The sequence below is a fragment of the Nuphar pumila genome, chromosome 13, assembly GCF_984573655.1.
Source record: "Nuphar pumila chromosome 13, dmNupPumi1.hap1.1, whole genome shotgun sequence".
NCBI classification, from domain to species: domain Eukaryota; kingdom Viridiplantae; phylum Streptophyta; class Magnoliopsida; order Nymphaeales; family Nymphaeaceae; genus Nuphar; species Nuphar pumila.
This window is the reverse complement of record NC_143261.1, coordinates 14,928,405-14,949,113: the sequence shown is the minus strand read 5'-3', so window position 1 is coordinate 14,949,113 and position 20,709 is coordinate 14,928,405. Positions and strand designations below refer to the sequence as shown.

General features: G+C 36.2%; 1 protein-coding gene across 2 annotated transcripts in view; it reads right to left on the bottom strand.

Moving 5' to 3' along the window:
* Positions 1–20,709, bottom strand: part of LOC149817869 (ABC transporter D family member 1-like) — an 82,732-nt gene that overhangs the window by 36,897 nt on the left and 25,126 nt on the right. For both annotated transcript variants that reach the window (XM_089985994.1, XM_089985995.1), the window contains exons 6-8: positions 10,513–10,967; positions 2,739–2,871; positions 2,561–2,639 (exon numbers count right to left, since the gene is read on the bottom strand). In XM_089985994.1, the coding sequence (XP_089842120.1) occupies positions 2,561–2,639; positions 2,739–2,871; positions 10,513–10,967 (667 nt within the window). The remainder of the gene's footprint in view (positions 1–2,560; positions 2,640–2,738; positions 2,872–10,512; positions 10,968–20,709) is intronic.

Genomic DNA, 20,709 nt, shown 5'->3' with positions numbered 1-20,709 from the left:
CAATAGGTTCATAACTCAGTGTAGATAGCTTCAAAATGCATAAAATACTTAGTTTTTGAATGGCTTATTTGAGATAAGCCAGAAGTTCCACCTGTTGACATCTCATGAGGTAGGTCAGATGGTGGTGTTTAGAATAACTTCCATATGGCTTTCATATCATCACATGGGCTTACATTCGAGTCTACCCATTCGGGTATAATTGGGTAGCGCCTTTGTTAGACTCATTTTGAATCGGGTTCAAAAAATAGACCCATACCTGACTGGATTTGATTTGATTTTGGGTCAGGATATGTGTATGGCTGAAAAATGTGTACCTATATGGGATAATGGGTTCCGGTATAACAAAGGTCAGGTCTTGATTTTGTTCAGGTTCTGTTTTAGGTCTGAGTACGATTGAAATTATGGACCCGGTTACAGCCCTGTGTGTTGGTGCAATCACACTGAAAAAAAGGTCACCTCACCTAAGTGCATTACACCCATCCAATACAGGCTATGAGTCTAACCTATGCTCTAAGTACAACTAGCATGTGTCACACATGTAGAACAACATTCTTTTTGAAAAATATATGAAAATGTAATTATAAGGTACAGACTATCGACAGATAAGCAAGGGTTCAATTTCCAACAGACTCCATCTCCTCTAAGCAAAGCTATCAAATGGTCAGGTCTGGGTTGGTTTAGGTTTAGGTTGAATAGAACCGTGTATAAAAAGGTATTGAGTATGAAACAAGTTCGGGTTCAGGTTCAGTCGGGAATGAAATGGGTCCGGGTATAAACCAGGTTCGGGTATGAAAAAAGGTCCGGGTTCAGGTGTAAATAGCATGAAACCGTTTGGTCGGGTATCAAAAATGGCTTGAATCCAAACAGATGTGGACATATATACACCATACCCAAGAACTGACCTGTTTTTGAAACAGGTCTAGATCTTAGACACGGCCAAAACCCATGGCTCTATTAAGATTGGGTGTTGGATCTAATCGGTTCGAGAAATTGGGAAAGTTTGGGTATACCTAAGGGTGGACATTGTGCTGTATAGCCGTCGGGTTACAGGGTACCCGACCCGACATAGGCCGGGCTCGGACGGCCATTTGGCAACCCAGCCCCACAAAAGTCGGGCTGGGCTCGGGTGCCGGGGTCAGCCCGAGTCAGGCTTTTATACCTAGTATTTTAATTAAATAGAATATATTTTACATATTATATTATTTATTTTTATAATATATTGTATAAAATGTGTTGGGCACACAATGGGTCAGGCTTGAGCCCGAGCCCAAACCTAGAACCTGACCCATGATTAATACCATCACATCTGAGAAATACCTCTTTTTTTATAAGCAATGGAGGGGTTCCACTCTTTTGCTTACTTAGAAATGGGACCATTCTCCCATAAAGTACTCTATGCATGTTTTATGAGAAACCAAAGTTTCCCTTTATAAATGCATTGAATGCAATTACTATTGATGTATACTCTCTCTCTCTCTCTCTCTCTCTCTCTCTCTCTCTCTCTCTCTCTCTCTCAAAAAAAAAAAAAAAAAAAGAACATTTAGAAGCTTTTTTTTACTTTAGCATTAAAGAATTAAAAAAGCTAACTACATGAGGATTAGTCCTTTATGGATGAAATAGGAGAGGCAAGCCCCTTCTAAAAGCTATAAAATGGGGACCCTCAAACGAGGCAAATTTTGGCTTGTGGGCACTTGATCCAATCCCATAAGTTGAAAATAATCAGCAGGTCTTGGGCAAAATCCTAACACCCGAGTCCAAAAAATCTCGGGCTGAGCCCACGGCCCCAACCCAAGGCGGTCCAAACTTTTTTCAGGTCTGTCGGGCCTTAACTAGCTTTGGATCACGCCGGCCGAGCCCGCTCCGATGTCCATCCCTAAGTATACCCGACCCAGTTACGCCCTTAGTACATTTGTGCATGTATTATAATCTGGTGGTGGTGATGTTGGGGACAATGGGGATATTAAATAAGATGATCAGCAATGCTTAAGAGGTTGGATGATGAAGCATGTGGTGGTGATGTGGATGATGCTGACATTAATTAAACCAAGGATATTTTTACATGTAGAGTCTCAAAGATTGCAATGACCAAGTGTGTAAAGGCACCCAACTGCAAGGTATCACAACTAGAAAACTTGTGTAAAGATTAAGGTCAATAGATGCATTAGCAATAATAATGAACTTCATTACCATCTGCAGTATTTGTTGCAAGTAGCTGATAATGATATACCATCCAGCACATCAACATCCACAATAATAGCATGCATTCATCATAATCAATTAAAACAAGCACCGAACCATAACACAAGCCATTAAAACAAAACTAAAAAAGAAGAGGGAAATGTGAAGCAGCAACCTAGAAAGGCGGAAAAATACACCAATCAAGCAAGAGCCTTAACAACAGCAGAGTTCATCATTTCCAGGTAAAATTATCTGCCATTACAGACAATAAACTGCATCCAGCACATCTATCAATAATTCAATATCCTAATTCACAGCACATGCATGTGTGTTAGTCATTTGCATGCATTTAAAAAAAGGTGATGATTCAAAAAGCATATACCTGTGATCAACAAATTAGAGCCTGGTTCCACTTTAAGAGTTAAATCTTCCACCAGTACATTGCCAGTTGGGGTTACCACCTAAAGCCAGTAAGTTAGGGAGCATCAGCAAACACAAGTTCGAAAACCTGAGCCATAACCAAGGACATAAACATATTGCACAAGATTTAAACCAAGTACCTTTACACCAGAAAACTCGATATAATTTGCTTCACTTTGATATTTCACAGTTTGATTATTTTGAAGAGATCTGCCACGAGCACTCAGCTCTTTCGCAATTACCATTAGTTCATGTATACGATCAGCATAACCACTGCAAATAAAAGAAGGTAACTCCAATGATGGCAAAGACAACTGGGAAGTGTCACAATAGAAAACATGCAGCATGTGAAGGTTTGGATGCATATGTCACTCACATGCATAGCGCAAAAGTCGGCATCATCAGATAATAGCAAGCACCAAAGGATCAATCACACGATTGATTGATAAAGGAAAATATCATCACTTTTTAAACATATGATCATTCGTAGAGGTGACTTGTGCCCAAAAAATGACTTTCAAAACAACACAGTACATATTGCCCCTTGCAATTTTGTGCACCTTGAAGGATATATACTGACTAGACCAGAGCCCCTGAATGGTAAATGCTGCACAACTTGGCAGAATGGAAACACTAAAGATGAGCCAGAAAACAGTGTGCAATTGCATGTCTTTCGCACAGATTGAGTGAATAAAGTGTTAGAAAAATAATACATATATATATATATATATATTCTTCTTAATACAAGAGTATGTATATGTATAAGCATATGTACATAAATACATATTTAAAAGTATATATGTATATTCATGTAATCTGTCTTTTTATTTGTTTCTGTAATTTTTTATTTTTATAGTTTTTAGTCTTTTTTGTCTTTTCTGTACAGTCTTTTCTGTACAACAGTCATTAATTGACTGTTGTACCTGCTGACTATTAGTCTCTTTTGTCTTTTCTGTACAGCCTTTTCTGTACAACAGTCATTAATTGAGTGTTGTACCTGCTGACTATTGCACACAGTCAGTAAGAGTCGTTGGGCTGTTTCCAACAGCTCTAATTAGAGCCGTTGGGAACAGCCCAACGACTCTTCAACATTGTATGGTGGCTATAAATAAGGGCAATACAGCCCATTGTAACATATATATATATATATATATAAAAGAGGGTTTTCACCCTCAAGTCCATACAAAATATAAGTGCATTTGATGCATTTTGTTTACATTTGTGCCGTAGAGCACTTGAAGTGATATTTTGTTCTAGCCCATGTTGTGAATATTTGTGTAAACTTGATTATTTGTGACGCTTTTCATAGTATCAGAGCTTGGTGTAATCAACCGTGCATTGGTAGGCTGCCTCGTAAAGTGTGCTTGCTCTCTTTCGTGGTAGTGCTTCATTGTTCTCTCTTGATTCATCATGGGTGAATTTTTCCCACACAATACAAGCAACTCCAACTTTATTCCACCATTCAAGCTTGAAGGAAGCAAGTACAACATTTGGGCGGGACATTTGGAGACTTTTATAAAAGGACAAGGTTTGTGGGGATTCGTAAGAGGTACTATTCTTGAACCTACTCCCAAAATTACTTTAGATGAAAATGGTGTTGAGACTAGCCTTGAAGAAAGGAACAAAGTCATGGAAGAATACTGCAAAAAGTTGGATGAATGGGAAATGAAAAACGCCAAGACTCTTTCATGAATGCTAAGTAGAGTTGAGACAAAAATTGCCTCAAACCTTTTATGTTACAAAAAGGCAAATGAAGCATGGGAATATCTTAAAGGTATGTTTACCGAAAAAGATATGGCTCACAAATATTATCTCTAAGAAAAAGTTAGAAATATTAAACAAGGAAATAAGAAGGTAAGAGATTACTTTATGGAGTTATCTTCCATTTAGACCCAACTTGCCCAATTTGAACCCAAATGAGAAAAAAAGTGTATAGAAATGCGACGAGTTCAAGTTGAAGAAGATAGACTCTTCGCTTTTCTCTATCGTTTGAGACCCGAGTTTGAATAAACAAGGGCCTCTATGCTATCATCCACGTCTTCTCCTCTTATTCATGAGATTCTCACAATTCTCACTAAACTTAGTGGAGAAGAAACTAGGCTAAACATGAGTAAAAATGTTAGTGTGCTCACTACCTCTAGCAATGGTCAAGAGGAGGATTGCGCATCTGTCGCATCAAAACCAGGACATTATATCAAGCCATATAAACCTCCTCATTTTGGTAAGAATAGAGGGGAATCAAAAATCATTTGTCATAACCGTAATGAACCTGGTCATATTAGGCCTCAATGTCCTAGATACAAATATAGGCCTCAAGAAAAATGTGTTGTTGCTGCACCATCGAAACAAGATGAGGATACTCTGAATCTCAAAGACCTCACTAAATCATTATCTCAACTGACGGAGGCATTGCAACCACTGCTTAAAGGATCCACCTCAGAAGCGGGCATTGCATCATCTTCTACTCCTGGTATGTGCTCTTGGCTTCTTGATTCAGGAGCTTCTTTTCATATGACCCCACATAAAACTATATTATCCGAATGTCAACCTAATTCAAATGCATCCTTTGTTTCCACTGCCGATGGCACTGCCTTAGAAATAAAGGGTGTTGGAATTTTTAAAAATGATTTGACAAAAAATAACATTTTATATCCCAAAAATAAGACTTATAACAAAACTTCATCTTAACCTACTTTCAGTTTCTCAAATCTCGGATCATGGATATGATGTCATTTTCTCATCAAGTAAATGTTGGGTGCAGGATCGCCAGTCCGAAAAATTGATTGGGGAAGGTTCTAGGCAAGGAGACCTATTATATGGATTTTCTTTGTATTCCAAAGAAATCATTTTGTAACATTGCCTAAACAAAAGATATACGGACTTGGCATCTAAATATAAGAAAATTAAATTTTATACCTGCTATCAAGAATCTTTGTAAAGATAATTTTGAATGTAAAGAATGTTTACTTGGTAAACTGACAGCTTTGCCCTATGGTCAAAGAACTTTTTACTCTTCAATGCCTTTTGAATTAGTTCATTCGGATGTGTGGGGTCTTGCTCTCGTTGCTTCTAAAGGAGGATTCTCCTACTATGTTGTGTTTATCGATGACTTCACTAGATATTGTTGGATTTACTTTCTTAAGTTTAAATCAGATGTATTTGCAACCTCCAAAACGTTCCACAACATGAGTAAAAATCAATTTGAAAGTAAGCTCAAAATCCTCTAAACTGACTCTCGAGGAGAATATTTATCAAATGAGTTTAAACAATTTTTAGAAAATGAAGAAATTTTACATCAAAGATCGTGTCCTAAAACCCCACAACAAAATGAAATTTCAGAAAGAAAACACAGACATATTATGAAAAGTACAAGAACCCTTCTTATTGCTAAAAATATTCCTAAAAATCTTTGGGCTGAAGCTGCAATAACTTCAGTATATCTCATAAATAGGATGCCTTCAAAAACTTTGTCAAATGAAATTCCCTTTGAAAAATTATTCAAATATCAACCTGACTAATAAAGACTGAGAATCTTTGGTTGTAAATGTTATGTTTTAAATGATAAAGAAGATAAATTATCTTCTAAAGCTATCCCCTATGTGTTCATTGGTTATTCTTATACACAAAAAGAATTTAAATGTTACGATATCAAAAATGATAAACTTCTCGTCTCAAGAAATGTTAATTTTATTGAAAATGAAAGTGGATTTAAAGGAAACACGTCGCAAGACATAAATTTTGATCTTTCTTGTTTAAATTGTTGTCTAATGATGAAAATATTTATGTAGAACCTCCTATTGAGAATAGAACAACAGTTGAATCAATAGTATATACTAGAAGAAATCAGAATGCACCCAATGAAAGTATAAATCAAAGTAACCATGAAACATTAGAAATTCCTTCAGAACAAAACATTATTCGTAGATCTGAACGAACCTCAAGAATTCCCAATAAGTTTGTGTCTTATGACTCATTTTCTCCAAAATATAGAGCATGTCTTATAGCTATTCATTCATATTTTGAACCCTCATGTTACAATAAAGCAAAAAATTACACGAATGGATAAAAGCCATGCATATAGAATTAGACGCTCCTAAAGAAGCTAATACTTGAAAATTTTTAACTTTACCCATTGGAAAGAAGACCATAGGTTGTAGATGGGTTTTTAAAATAAAAACTAAAAGTGATGGATCCTTGAAAAAACATAAAGTCAGGCTAGTTGCCAGAGGATACTCTCAAGAATATAGAGTAGATTACGAAGAAACTTTTGCTCCTGTTGTCAGGATGACCATTGTTCGAATGCTTGTAGCTATTTTAGCTATTAAAATTTGAAATATATTTCGAATGGATGTTAAAATGCATTTTTAAATGGGAATCTTAATGAATAAGTATATATGGATATTCAACTTGGATTAACAATTCCTTCAAGAAAAGTGCTTAAATTACAAAAGGCACTATATGGGCTCAAACAAGCACCTAAGGCTTGGTTTGATACTTTTAACAATATCATTACAAAATATGATTTTAAACCATGCTACACTGATACAGCCTTGTTTATTAAGAAATCTTCTGCAGGTATTATAAACTTACTTTTATATGTTGATGATATGTTGATTACAGGTAGTGACAAAGGAATCAAGAAAGTAAAACAGTTTTTGAAAAAAAAAATTGAAATGACAGATCTTGGGTTCCTAACATACTTTCTTAGTATAGAAGTATCATGCTCTAACAGGGAGTACATATTGTCACAAACTTTGTCACAAACAAAGTTTGCTTCAGATATTATTGACAGGTCAGGACTATCAGATGACAAAATTGTTGACACTCCAGAGATTGTTGGAATAAAGATGTGAGTCGATGATGGAGTCACTTTGGACAATCTAACTTCTTTCAGACAGCTCGTGGGATCTTTTATGTATCTAAGTATTAAAAGACCGGACATAGCTCATGTTGTACATATAGCCAGCCAAATTCAACATGCTCCAACATCAGCTCATATGAGTGCAGTCATAAGAATTATTAAATATATCAGAGACACAATAAATAAGGGAGTTTTTATATCTTCTTCTTCCTCCCTAGATCTTATTGCATACTCTTGATGCTGATTGGGGAGGGGATCCAAATAATAGGTGTTCAACAACTGGTTTTTGTGTGTTTCTAGGTGAATCTCTGATTTCATAGAGGTGCAAGAAACAATAAAAGGTGTCACTATCATCTACAAAAGCTGAATATAGAGCAATGGCGACTACTATCATGGAAATCGTGTGGCTTAAACAACTAATTTCAGATATGAGAGTTCAGCTTCAGAATCCTACAAGATTATGTTGTGACAACAAGAATTCCATATACATTGCTCGAAATCATACGTTTCATGAAAAAACTAAGCATATAGAGATGGATTGTCATTTTGTTCGTGAAGAATATTTAAAGAAGACTATTGATCTTCCCTATGTGACATCAGAATACCAACTTGCGAATTTCTTCACCAAGACGATGTGCTCACCAAGATTCAACTTTTTACTTGATAAACTTTCAGTGATTTCACCATAAGTTTGATTGAGGCTGTTAGAAAAATAATACATATATGTATATACTTGAATATATATATGTATACATATACATATTCTTCTTAATACAAGAGTATGTATATGTATAAACACATGTATATAAATATATATTTAAAAGTATATATGTATATTCATGTAATCTGTCTTTTATTTATTTCTGTAAAAAAAAATTTTATAGTTTTTAGTCTTTTTTGTCTTTTCTGTACAGTCTTTCCTGTATAACAGTCATTAATTGACTGTTGTACCTGCTGACTATTAGTCTCTTTTGTCTTTTCTGTACAGCCTTTTCTGTACAACAGTCATTAATTGAGTGTTGTACCTGCTGACTGTTGCACACAGTAAGTAAGAGTCGTTGGGCTGCTTCCAACGGCTCTAATTAGAGCCGTTGGGAACAGCCCAACGACTCTTCAACATTGTATGGTGGCTATAAATAAGGGCAATACAGCCCAATGTAACATATATATAAGAGGGTTTTCACCCTCAAGTCAATACAAAATATAAGTGCATTTGATGCATTTTGTTTACATTTGTGCCGTAGAGCACTTGAAGTGATATTTTGTTCTAGCCCATGTTGTGAATGTTTGTTTTATCAAGTTATTTGTAAACTTGATTATTTGTGAGACTCTTTTCATAAAGACCCACTTATTAGCATTTCATTAGTGGACTTGCTTGTTTCAATTAATTGTAGTATATTTATGGAAAATATATTAGTTAAAAGAGGTCGGGGTAGGCCTAGGAAGACTTGGATGGAGATGATAGGAAAGGATATGAATGCTTTGAACCTCACCGAGGACATGGCGTTGGATAGAAATGATTGGAGGAAAAGGATTCATGTGGAAGACCCAAAATGAATTTCTTTTTTGGTTCATATCGCTGACCCCAATTGTTTTGGGATGAAGGCGTAGTTGTTGTTGTTGTTGTATGTTTAATTAGAACCAATAAATATCATGAATACTGCTTTATGTTGATGCTAAATGCAGATGTTTGGTCCAGTAACATAGAAGCATTAGTCTTATAAAATGACCCACAATGAGTTTAGCATGCATACATACATTCATGAAAGAATGATAGATGTATGTACATACACGTGTCTAAGGGATATAAAGAGCTCTATAAAAATGATCATCATTGTACTGTTTCAACTTTCAAGTCTTTGCAGGTCAGTGGATCATGTTATGCTTTAGTGTTCCACTGATAAGCCTAAACCTACTTTCGCTTCTAGAGGAGAGTTGGATTCATCTGAGCGGACAATCTTTATTGCTGTGTAGAGACACCCTTGTCCTTTTCAGTCAACAAATAATGGAATGAAGATACCAACCTAGCCTGCATCAGCCAAAGATGCTTTTCAGAAGAACTACGTGAAATTTCTTTTGGCTCTTTTGACTCCATTTGGATCTTGAATTTGTACAAGCCAATTTACTTTGTATTTCTTACATTACTCCAGTGTTCTATTTCAAATACTCTTCAAAACTAATTTTGCAAATAGCGTGCAACTTGATCCACTTATAGTTATTTGGATATTTATAGGATCCAATCCATTTAAGTTCAATTGACAGCGGATTTATGCATGTATGGACATATGGATCCATTATATAGGTACATTGTAACAGTCGACCCATAACTGAATATTTATAGGTCATCCACTTACTATGGGTCTATTTCAGATACGGATTGGTCATGATCTACTGTCATGCTTCACATTTCCTATTCAATTCTGATCCCACATGGCTGGTTACTATAAGATTAAATAGCTTGACACCATGTCAGATTTTTCATCTTTGCATTCAACCATGTGTTTCCCTTGACACGATCTTAGATCTAGTGTTCATGATTGTATAAAATCATGCACACATGGTCTAAGCATCACATTATATTATGTGGAATAGTTAAACTTTAAATATGTAGCTAACTTCATAATTCATACCATAATCATGCAATTATGTGTTAAACAAAACACAATACATGACTTATATTTACATTAGAAAATAAGGAAACACTGCATACAGATGATAACCATTAAAGCATGATCAAATGGTATTCCATCAGTGCAAGAAATAACCAAGACATCGGCATCATTCAAGTATTTCTATTATCAAAAAAGAATACAGATATGCATGTGCAGTGGACTCACAGGTATAGCAATCCACATAAAACCAATGATGCCAAATACTGCTAGTTCATTGACAAAGTGATTCTCAACATTATAACAATATCTTCTATCGATGCATGCATGGGAGGAAGAAGAAAACAGAAAAGATGAGGCTCCTTATAAACATAACACCAGACATAAAGGAGAAAAAAACATACTAATATACTATAATACTAATTAAATAAGAAAGCTAGTAACCTTAGACGATTAAGACGTCGTGAACTGATGGAAAGTGTCCCCAATGACTGAAATAGTGAAATAATCACACTTGTATGGTATCTAAGATTGCTTAACATCTCCGCTCGGCCAAGAGTAGAAGTGTCAGGCTTCAAATTTCCAGAGAAAAATGGCTCAATAATCAGGATTACAGCAACCGTAGCACCCAGGTACTTCAACAGAAAGTCTTGAACCATTCCAAACCACCAGTGGTCATGGAGAACAAGATTCATATGACCAACAAGTGTTTTGAACTGATCTTGTATGTGGCTTGCTTCTCTTTTCTCACCCCCATAAAATGCAATACTTTCTGCATGAGCCCTTAACCGAGAGTGCAACTGTCGGTAATCTCCTTCCAACTGCTGCTCCTTGGACATCAGCTTGCCAAAAGCAGGAGAGAAGTTTCTTATCACAAAACCTACACCAAGTACATATGCCTACATATGCAGGAGATGTATTAGATGCTCAGGTACATACAATCAGAACAAGGAACAAACAAACCCAGAAAACCATCAAAGCCATGAGAGGCTAGTACATTTAAATCAATCATATCTTGTGTGTCGGACATGCAGAGCTGCTTAATCATGGGTGGCAATGAAAAGCAACTATAGAGCAAATAAGATATTGAGATGGTTTTACATTAAAAAATAAAAAAATAAAAGGAGTAGAAAGCCATGTATCATAAAAAATGGTAACCAACAGTTCCATAGTGAAAATTTCTAATAGCTTCCCGTTGGCATGGTTCCCCGCTAAATAAAGTTAAGTGGCAAGCCATTCGTGATTAATGGTTACAAAAAGTTGTTGCATAATTATACAATAGTACACACACAACAATGACCCTCTGATATGTTCTCTTTCTCTCATTCTCAAATAGTAAAAATCTGCATGATAAAAAATAACAGGTGCTCTATCAATCTTGAATAGAAAGCCATGTTCCATGCATGACTACTATTTGCAGTTGAACAGTAACAACCTACTCATACACACTCCTTGTAATTAATGGTCCTCTCAATGCTATTGAATCACTCTCTTTCCCTCCTGTGTGGTGCAGAAGTTAGTCATGTTGATATAAAAGAGGGACAAAGATCACACTCTTTTTCATGCTTTGTGAATCAAAAACTTAGATTAAGGGCCTTGGATTCTTGTATCTGAATGCTTATTTCTAGCATTCCTTATATTGGGTGATAGTGAATTATTCTTTACCGGTTTTTTTTACTTTTCTTTTTGTTTTTAATGTCTTCAGTTTTAACAAAATCTTTTAATTTATCATTTAAGCTATGTCACAGGGACTCGGCCAACTGGGTGTAATGAAATATGCGGAAAAGCAAAGAGTGCATTAAGCACTTACAACATCCACTAATGAATAAACAAAAGGGCTAACACCCAAACCCACAAGAGACAACACAACATAAAAATATAAATGTCTCTTATTGAAAAGAGAGAGAGCTCTCATAAGTGAAAAATACAAGAGGGGTTCACCCCTATTTATACACAAAAGAAGGAGAGGGGGAGTGGCCAAAAGGCCTTAAAAGGAGAGCCACCTAGGGGCTCCCCATGTAGTCGTTGGGAGCCCCCAACGGTCACAAATGTGACCGTTGGGGGCCCCATCGAATCCATGGTGGGGGCCATTTGTGTGAGCAAAAAAACATAAAATAAAAAATATAAAATACAAAAAACAAAAAGGAAAATAAAAGAAGAAAAACAAGTACCCCTATCGGGTACTTGTGAAATGACTAAAATACCCCTATCGAGTATTTTAGACATATATATAAATATATATATATATATGAATTACATGTATTTTAACACCCTCCCTCAAGCTTTACGAGGATATAACCGAAAGCTTGTTAAGGAGAAACAAAAAACAAGGAGCAGCAAGGGCTTTAGTGAAGAAGTCTGCCAACTGGTACTCAGATGCGACGTAAGGTAGTGCTATGGTTCCTCTTAGGTATTCATCACGAACGTAATGGCAGTCCATCTCAATATGCTTAGTACGCTCATGGAAGGTGTGATTGCTTGCAATATAGATTGCGCTTTTGTTGTCACAACACATCTTCGAAGGAGTAGAGATGACAATGCTCATATCACTGAGGAGACTTCTTAGCCACACAAGTTCCATGGTTGTAGAAGTCATAACACGATATTCCGCTTTCGTTGAGGACAAGGATACTTTGTGTTGCTTCTTGCATCTCCAAGAAATCATAGTCACTTAAGAAAACACAAAATCCCGTAGTTGAGACTCGGTCATTGGGATTTCCTCCTCAATCTTCATCAGTATAAGCAATTAAATCAAGTGACGAGGCAGAGGAAAGAAAAACTCCCTTAGTTATGGTGTTTTTGATATATCTGACGATCCTTAAGACTGCACTCATGTGCACGGTTGTAGGTGCATGTTGAAACTGACTAACAGAGTGGACGGCATGAGCTATGTCTGGCCGAGTGATGGATAAGTAGGTTAGAGACCCAACAAGTTGCCGGTAGGGAGTAGGATCCTCGAGAGGTGTTCCATCTTCCAACCTTAATTTTGCATTGATGACTTCTGGGGTTTTTGTCTTCTTATCATCGGAGATACCAGATTTGGAACAGATGTCGGCAGCAAGTTTCATCTGAGAGAGAATGTACCCTCGAGGAGAGTACGCCACTTCAATCCCTAAAAAATATCTTAAGAAACCAAGGTCAGACATGTCAAAATTTTCTTTCAAAACTTTCTTAATATCATTAATGTCTTGCTCATCACTTCCTGTGATGATCATATCATCAACATAAAGTAGTAAAATAACTACTGAAGACCCTGCACTTTTCACAAACAAAGCAGTGTCAGTATAACATGAACGAAAATTCAAACTTATCATTACATTACTAAATCTATCATACCAAGCCTTTGGGGCTTGTTTTAAACCATATAATGTCTTCTTAAGTTTGAGAATTTTATCTTTACCAATACACACTCCTGGTGGAGGATCCATATAAACTTCTTCAGTTAATTCACCATTTAAGAAAGCATTCTTAACATCTAGTTGATAGATAGACCATTTTTTAACAGATGCTACGGCGATAAGAGTCCTAACACTAGTCATTCTAGCAACAGGTGCGAAGGTTTCTTCATAATCTATACCATATTCTTGAGCATATCCTTTAGCTACTAACTGTGTTTTATAACGTTCTAATGAATCATCACTCTTAGTTTTAATTTTGAAGACCCATCTACATCCAATTGATTTCTTTTCAGTGGGTAACGAAGTTATTTCCCAAATTTTTGCCTTTTCAAGGGCACTAAGCTCTAAGTTCATGGCTTCAACCCATTGGAGAATGTTTTTGACCTCATTATAGTGGGAAGGTTCATGAAATGAGTGCAATGCAATTAGACACACTCTATATCTTGGAGTTAGGGACTCATAGGAAACAAACCTATTAGGAGGATTGGAAATCCGACTGGATCTCCTTAAAGAGGTTTCTTCCATGTTGGATCCTTGAGAGTATTTTTCTAAGGCGCTCATTTGAGTTTGTTGACCACGCCTAACATAGGTTTGGATTGGTCTATCACTTTCATCTATAACATTGTCAAGAGGAATATCCTCTAGGTCATTCAAAGACTCATTAGAGATTTCCTCTTCTTGAGGAGTCTCATTTTCTTGAGATAGAAGATCAAATAAAAAAGCATATTCACTTTCGTCAATATCTTTAGTTTTCATAAAACCATTTTCATTTTCCAAAAAGGTTACATCTTTGGATACATAGAGTTTGTTATTTTTCAAGTCAAAACATCTAAAACCCTTTTGATTTTCTCCATATCCCAAGAAAACACATTCAATAGCTTTAGGAGATAATTTGTCCTGTTTATGTGTAAGGACAAAACATTTACATCCAAAAATTCTTAATCTATTGAAATCGGGTGTTCTTTCAAATAGTTTTTCATATGGAGATGTATTTTGTAAGGATGAAGATATCATTTTATTTATTAAGTAAGTTGAGGTTAAGGTCGCTTCGGCCCAAAAACTCTTTGGAATTTCTTTGGAAATAAGGAGTGTCCTAGTGGTTTCCATGATGTGTCTATGCTTTCTTTCGACCAAGCCGTTTTGTTGGGGAGTCCTAGGACACGATCTTTGATGACAAATTTCATTTACTTCTAAATAATTTTGAAATTCATTTGATAAATATTCTCCACCTGAATCGGATCTGAGAGTAGAGATATTACTTGAAAATTAATTTTTAACTATCATATGAAATTTTTTGAAGAAGTCAAAGACTTCGGATTTTAAATTGAGAAAGTAGATCCATACATACCTAGTGTAGTCATCAATGAAAGTAACGTAATAGGTACATACCTAGTGTAGTCATCAATGAAAGTAACGTAATAGGAGTACCCTCCTTTAGACATGACCGGGGAAGGACCCCAAACGTCCGAATGGACTAACTCAAAAGGTCTTTTGGACACAAAAGATCGGTTTGGAAAAGGAGTAGATTTCATTTTGCCAAAAATACAATTCTTGCAAACAAAATGTTTCTCATTACAAAATTTCTTTTCAAATGGAAAGGAGTACATTTTTTAGAAACTTGGATGTCCAAGTCTTTGATGCCAAATTTCAATATTTTTATCTTGGACATGGTTACAAAAAGAGTTAGTGGGGAGTTTCAAGTTACTCATGTAATAGAGTATCTCCCCTCCTATGGCCTTGCCCAATCTGCTTCCCGGACCGGAGATCCTGTATAGAGCAATCCTTAGTTGAGAAGGAGATTTCACATCCATGATCACATATTTGAGCAACAGAGAGGAGATTTAAATTAAGTTGAGGTACAACTCTCACGTTTGGCACAAAGAAATCTTTTGAAAAGTTTAAAGTTTCAAAACTTTTTACTTGTAAACATGTATCATCGGCAGTTGAAACATAGGAGTTTTTATAATTATTACACAAATCGGAAAGCTCATTTTCAAGTGGGGTCATATGAAAGGAAGCTCCAGAGTCAAGGATCCAAGAAGACATACCTGAAGGAGAGGAAGAAGCTATGGCGGCACTCGAGGTTGATGGTATCTTGAGTAGAGTTTGTAGTGCTTCCGATAGTTGAGCAAGAGAAAAAGATTCCTTCCCTTTGGTGGTTTCCTCTTTCTTTTGAGTAGCTTCTTCAACGGAAGCAACCTTATTTTTAGGTGCTTCATTCAACTTAGGGCAATTAGGTCTTATATGACCCGGCTCTTGACAATGATGGCAACTGGCTTTTCTATAGTTGCCATTATAATTATTTTGCCTTCCAAAATGTGGAGGTTTGCAAGCTTTCATATGGTTGTCGGGTTTTGATACGGCCAAGACATCATCTCCTCCTTTAATCATGCCAAGACGAGTTTCTTCTTGGCATATTTCGACTATGGCATCTTCCAAGGGAAGAGGCTTAGATCTATGTAGGAGGGAAGATCTAACTTGTTCATATTCGGGCCTAAGCCCATGTAAAAATTGGAAAAAGTGCTTTTTTTCCATTTGTTCTCTCCTTAATTCCACATCCACACTAGAAACCCATTTTGGTTCTAGTAAAGATAGTTCATCCCATAGGGGACCAAGAGTGCTAAAGTAATCCCTTACACTCATTTCTCCTTGCTTGATAGTCCGGATTTTTTATTGAAGAAAGAATTGACGAGCAAGGTCTTTTTGAGTAAACATACCTTTCATAAAGAACCATGCTTCATTCGCCATCTGAAACTTGGCAATGTTGGCTCAAATCTTGAGCTCCACATTGTTCATGAACAAAGCAAGAATCTTGGCATGCTTGCTTTCCCAATCTTTCACTTTAGATTGGTGATTTTCAATGGCCTTCATGCGGGCAATTCCTTCAAGAGCTTTTTCTTGATCACCATCTATCTTAGTTAGTTGGAGTTGTGGTTCCGGAATGGGGCCCATAACGTATCCCCAAAGTTTTTTACCTTTGAGGTTGTTCTCCATAGCGGCGGCCCACATCATGTAGTTGGAGCCATTGAGCTTGAAGGAGACATCAATCTTTTGTTCTCCTTCCATTTCAATCACTCACAAGAGGGTAAATGGAGAGAGATACAACAAGAAAAAAATATAGCTACACGACTAGCTATATTAAGAAGAAGAGCATAAACAAGGCTTTGATACCATGTAATGAAATATGTGGAAAAGCAAAGAGTGCATTAAGCACTTACAACATCCACTAATGAATAAACAAAAGGGCTAACACCCAAACCCACAAGAGACAACACAACATAAAAATATAAATGTCTCTTATTGAAAAGAGAGAGAGCTCTCATAAGTGAAAAATACAAGAGGGGTTCACCCCTATTTATACACAAAAGAAGGAGAGGGGGAGTGGCCAAAAGGCCTTAAAAGGAGAGCCACCTAGGGGCTCCCCATGTAGTCGTTGGGAGCCCCCAACGGTCACAAATGTGACCGTTGGGGGCCCCATCGAATCCATGGTGGGGGCCCTTTGTGTGAGCAAAAAAACATAAAATAAAAAATATAAAATACAAAAAACAAAAAGGAAAATAAAAGAAGAAAAACAAGTACCCCTATCGGGTACTTGTGAAATGACTAAAATACCCCTATCGGGTATTTTAGACATATATGTATATAAATATATATATATATATGAATTACATGTATTTTAACACTGGGTGTCGCACCCGCGTTGATGCGACGCGGGTGCGGCACCCAGTGTGGTCAACCTGACCCTGTGTGCAGTCAATGCACCCAGGGTCGTTTATGTCTAACTTTTGGACTTTATATATATATATATATATATATATATATATATATATATATATATATATATATATATATATATATTATTTTTGCCACACCCCCGCACCCATGTGACATAGCATTTAAGAGAGGGGGGTGTGCTTCTTGAGTTTTAGATTTTATGCGTTGCTCAATTTCAACCCTTATGGTCTAAAGGGTAACGTTGATAAGAAACTTTAAATGTTCACTTGGGGGGGGGATGCCTAAGTTGTCCTAGGTTAAAAATCTGCTATTAATCATTACAGAAGGGGGCAGAAAAGATACATAAGCACCTAACATTATAAAACACAGCAACAGAAAAGAAAAGAAAATAAATTTAGTGTTTATCTCCTAATCTTCAAAAAATTTGTCTAATAAAATGCGGATCTTCCCAAGATGAACAGGATTCAATGAAATTTTAATGGCATTCTGCTTATCACAAACCAATAATGATCTTGGATGAAAATTTAACAAATGTCTAATCAATGTTACCTCTAATATTTCAGCTGCCATTGACGTGTATTCAGCCTCAGTGGTCAATCGTGCTACCACTTTATGTTTTCAACTACTGCATGACACTGATCTCCTACCAACTAATGCACAATACTGTAAAATTGATCTTTCATCTAAGTTTCCAACCCGATCAGCATCAGCAATGCCATCACAATTAGCATATCCACATTTTGAGATCACCTTTGAACTAAGTCATTACTTGTGCCCCATAAGTACCTTAAAATTCTTACCATACTTTTGTATCTAGTAGGATCTTCAGACAAGTTTTCATCATCTGCACTCAACCTTTGATGGATAGGACTAGGTGTAACCAAAGGCTTGCATTCTTTCGTTCACGTCTTTGCTAATAAATTAATGGTGTATTGATGTTGCATCAACACAAGTTCGCCATTCCTCCTATCAACCTCTACTCTTAAGATATATTTAAGTTTTCATAAGTCTTTCATTTAAAATCTTCTAGCCAGGAGATTTTTTTCCTTTTTTTCTTGAGGAGATGCTTAAGAAATTTTTAAACTCCTCGATATGTTTCTTGCAACTCGTGATAATAATATCATCAACATATATAAGAAGTAATGTAGTTCTATCCTTACCTTTATATATGAAGAGAGAGCAATGAAGAAGAGATCATTTAAACTCGAGTTTATTAAAAATGTTTTCAAAACCAATTTTGATATGTTTGACCTTGGATTTCTAAGGTATTTTTTAGGGATTGAAGTTGCATAATCTCCTCGGGGATATGTTTTGTCTCAAATGAAGCTTGCATAAGATATTATTGCTAAGTTTGGCTTAACTGATGAAAAGAAAGTAGACAAACTCCAAAAGTAATCAGCGCCAAGATGAGATTTGATAATGAAACTCATTTAAAAGATCTCACTCCTTATCGTCAATTGATTGGATCACTAACATATTGTCTATTACCAGGCCAGATATTACTCATGTCGTTTATAGTGCAAGTCAATTTCAAAATGCTCCTACTACTATTCACATGGCGGCCGTTATGCGAATTATCATATATTTAAAGGAATCCATAACAAAAGGATCATTCTTATCATCTTCTTTATCAACTAATTTAATTGCTTATACTGACTCTAATTATGGTGGTAACCCCAACGATCATATTTCTACCAAGGGTTATTGTGTTTTTCTTAGAGAATCATTAATCTCTTAGAGATATAAGAAACAATAAAAGGTGTCTATCTTTCACGAAAGTTGAGTATAGGGCGATGGACACAACAACTGAACTTGTCTAGTTAAGAAGTTTGCTCAAAGATATGGGAGTCATTATCTCTATTCCTTCGAAGTCGTGTTGCGAAAATAAGAGTGTTATCTATATTGCTAGCAATCACATCTTTCATGAACGAATAAAGCACATCGAGATAGACTGTTATTATGTTCAAAATAAATTTTTACGAGGCACCATTCAACTCCATATGTCACTTCAGAGTATCGGATCACAGATTTTTTAACCAAAACCTTGCCATCACCCTGTTTCTACTTTCTCCTAAGCAAACTCTCGGTGATCTCACCGTCAGTTTAAGGGAAGGTGTTAATATATATATATATATATATATATATATATATATATATATATATATATATATATATATATATATATATATATTGTAATGCCCACTAGGGGAAATTTGGTCTTTTCATATTATTTATAAATAGACATGTCCATTAGGGACATTTTTTGTATTTTTATATTTTTTGACTTTCTTGTTTTTTTATTAATTAAAGCGGTAAAAAGGGGATTCGCTTAAGAGTCGTTGGGACTCTCCCCAACGGTCACAAATGTGACCATTGGGGAGCTCCCAACGACTCTTTTGGGAGCTCCCCTTGGCCCCTCTTGAGGTGTATATAAAGGGATCTTCTACCCTTCTCTCTTTAATGTTTTTTCAAGCATTTTAATAATAGATTCATTATTATTTTAAGTTCTCTCCTCCCTTGTTTGTGTTTGGTGTTTGCCTTTTGTGGTATGTTGTATCTTGTTCATTAGAGACTAAATTTTCTCAATGCATGCGACAGCAGCGAAGGCTCCATCTCCAATAATGACATTATTTCTACCATGATATGGGATCAAGTTAGAGAAATTATTATCACATGTGATGTGGTTAGCCACCTCAAAATCTATCTACCATACTGCATTGTTATTCAGATTTAATACCGCGACCACCTTGATTTATTGCCCGTCCATTGCCTCTTAAAAATAGTTTACACAACTTCATCCACAAGCGACCCCAGTTGTAAGCTTTGTTGCCAAAAGCGGCGTCTAGGCATAGCCCCACCACCTGGGTGGTGGGTCCCTATTTTACAGCCTGGGCTGGGACCGCCAAAGCTTAAAGCTTAGTTTTGTCCCATTTTTTTGTTGCCCACATGGTGGTATAAAAAGGGGAACGGCGCAGACCTTTCCCTTTTCGCTCTCTCTCTCTCTCAGTTTCTTGCCGCAAGAAGAACAAACAGTACGTCGTACGCTCCTCTCTCTCTCTCTCTCTCTCTCTCTCTCTCTCTCTCTCTCTCTCTCTCTCTCTCTCTCTCGGGCTCTCGCTCTGGGTTTTCTTCTTCTCTTCCCCCCCCCCCCCGCCCTTTTTCTTCTCTTTTCTTTTTCCCTTTTTTCTTCTTCTTTCAGTTTTTCCTTCCCTTTTCTTTTTTTTCTTCTTCCTGTTTTTCCTTTTTTCTTTTTCTTCTTGTTTTTCCTTCTCTTTTCCTTTTTTTATTGTATTTCAGTTATTATAATATATATTTCATGTTTGTGTGTTTCATTTATATATATTTGGGTATGTAATATAATTTATATATAATATGTTCTAAGTTATATTTCTGGTTGATTTTTCTGAGTTATGTTTTGTGAGTTATATTTCTGATTGACTGTTTCAGAGTTATGTTTGCGAGTTATGTTTGCGAGTTATATTTCTGAGTTATATATGTATGTGTGTAA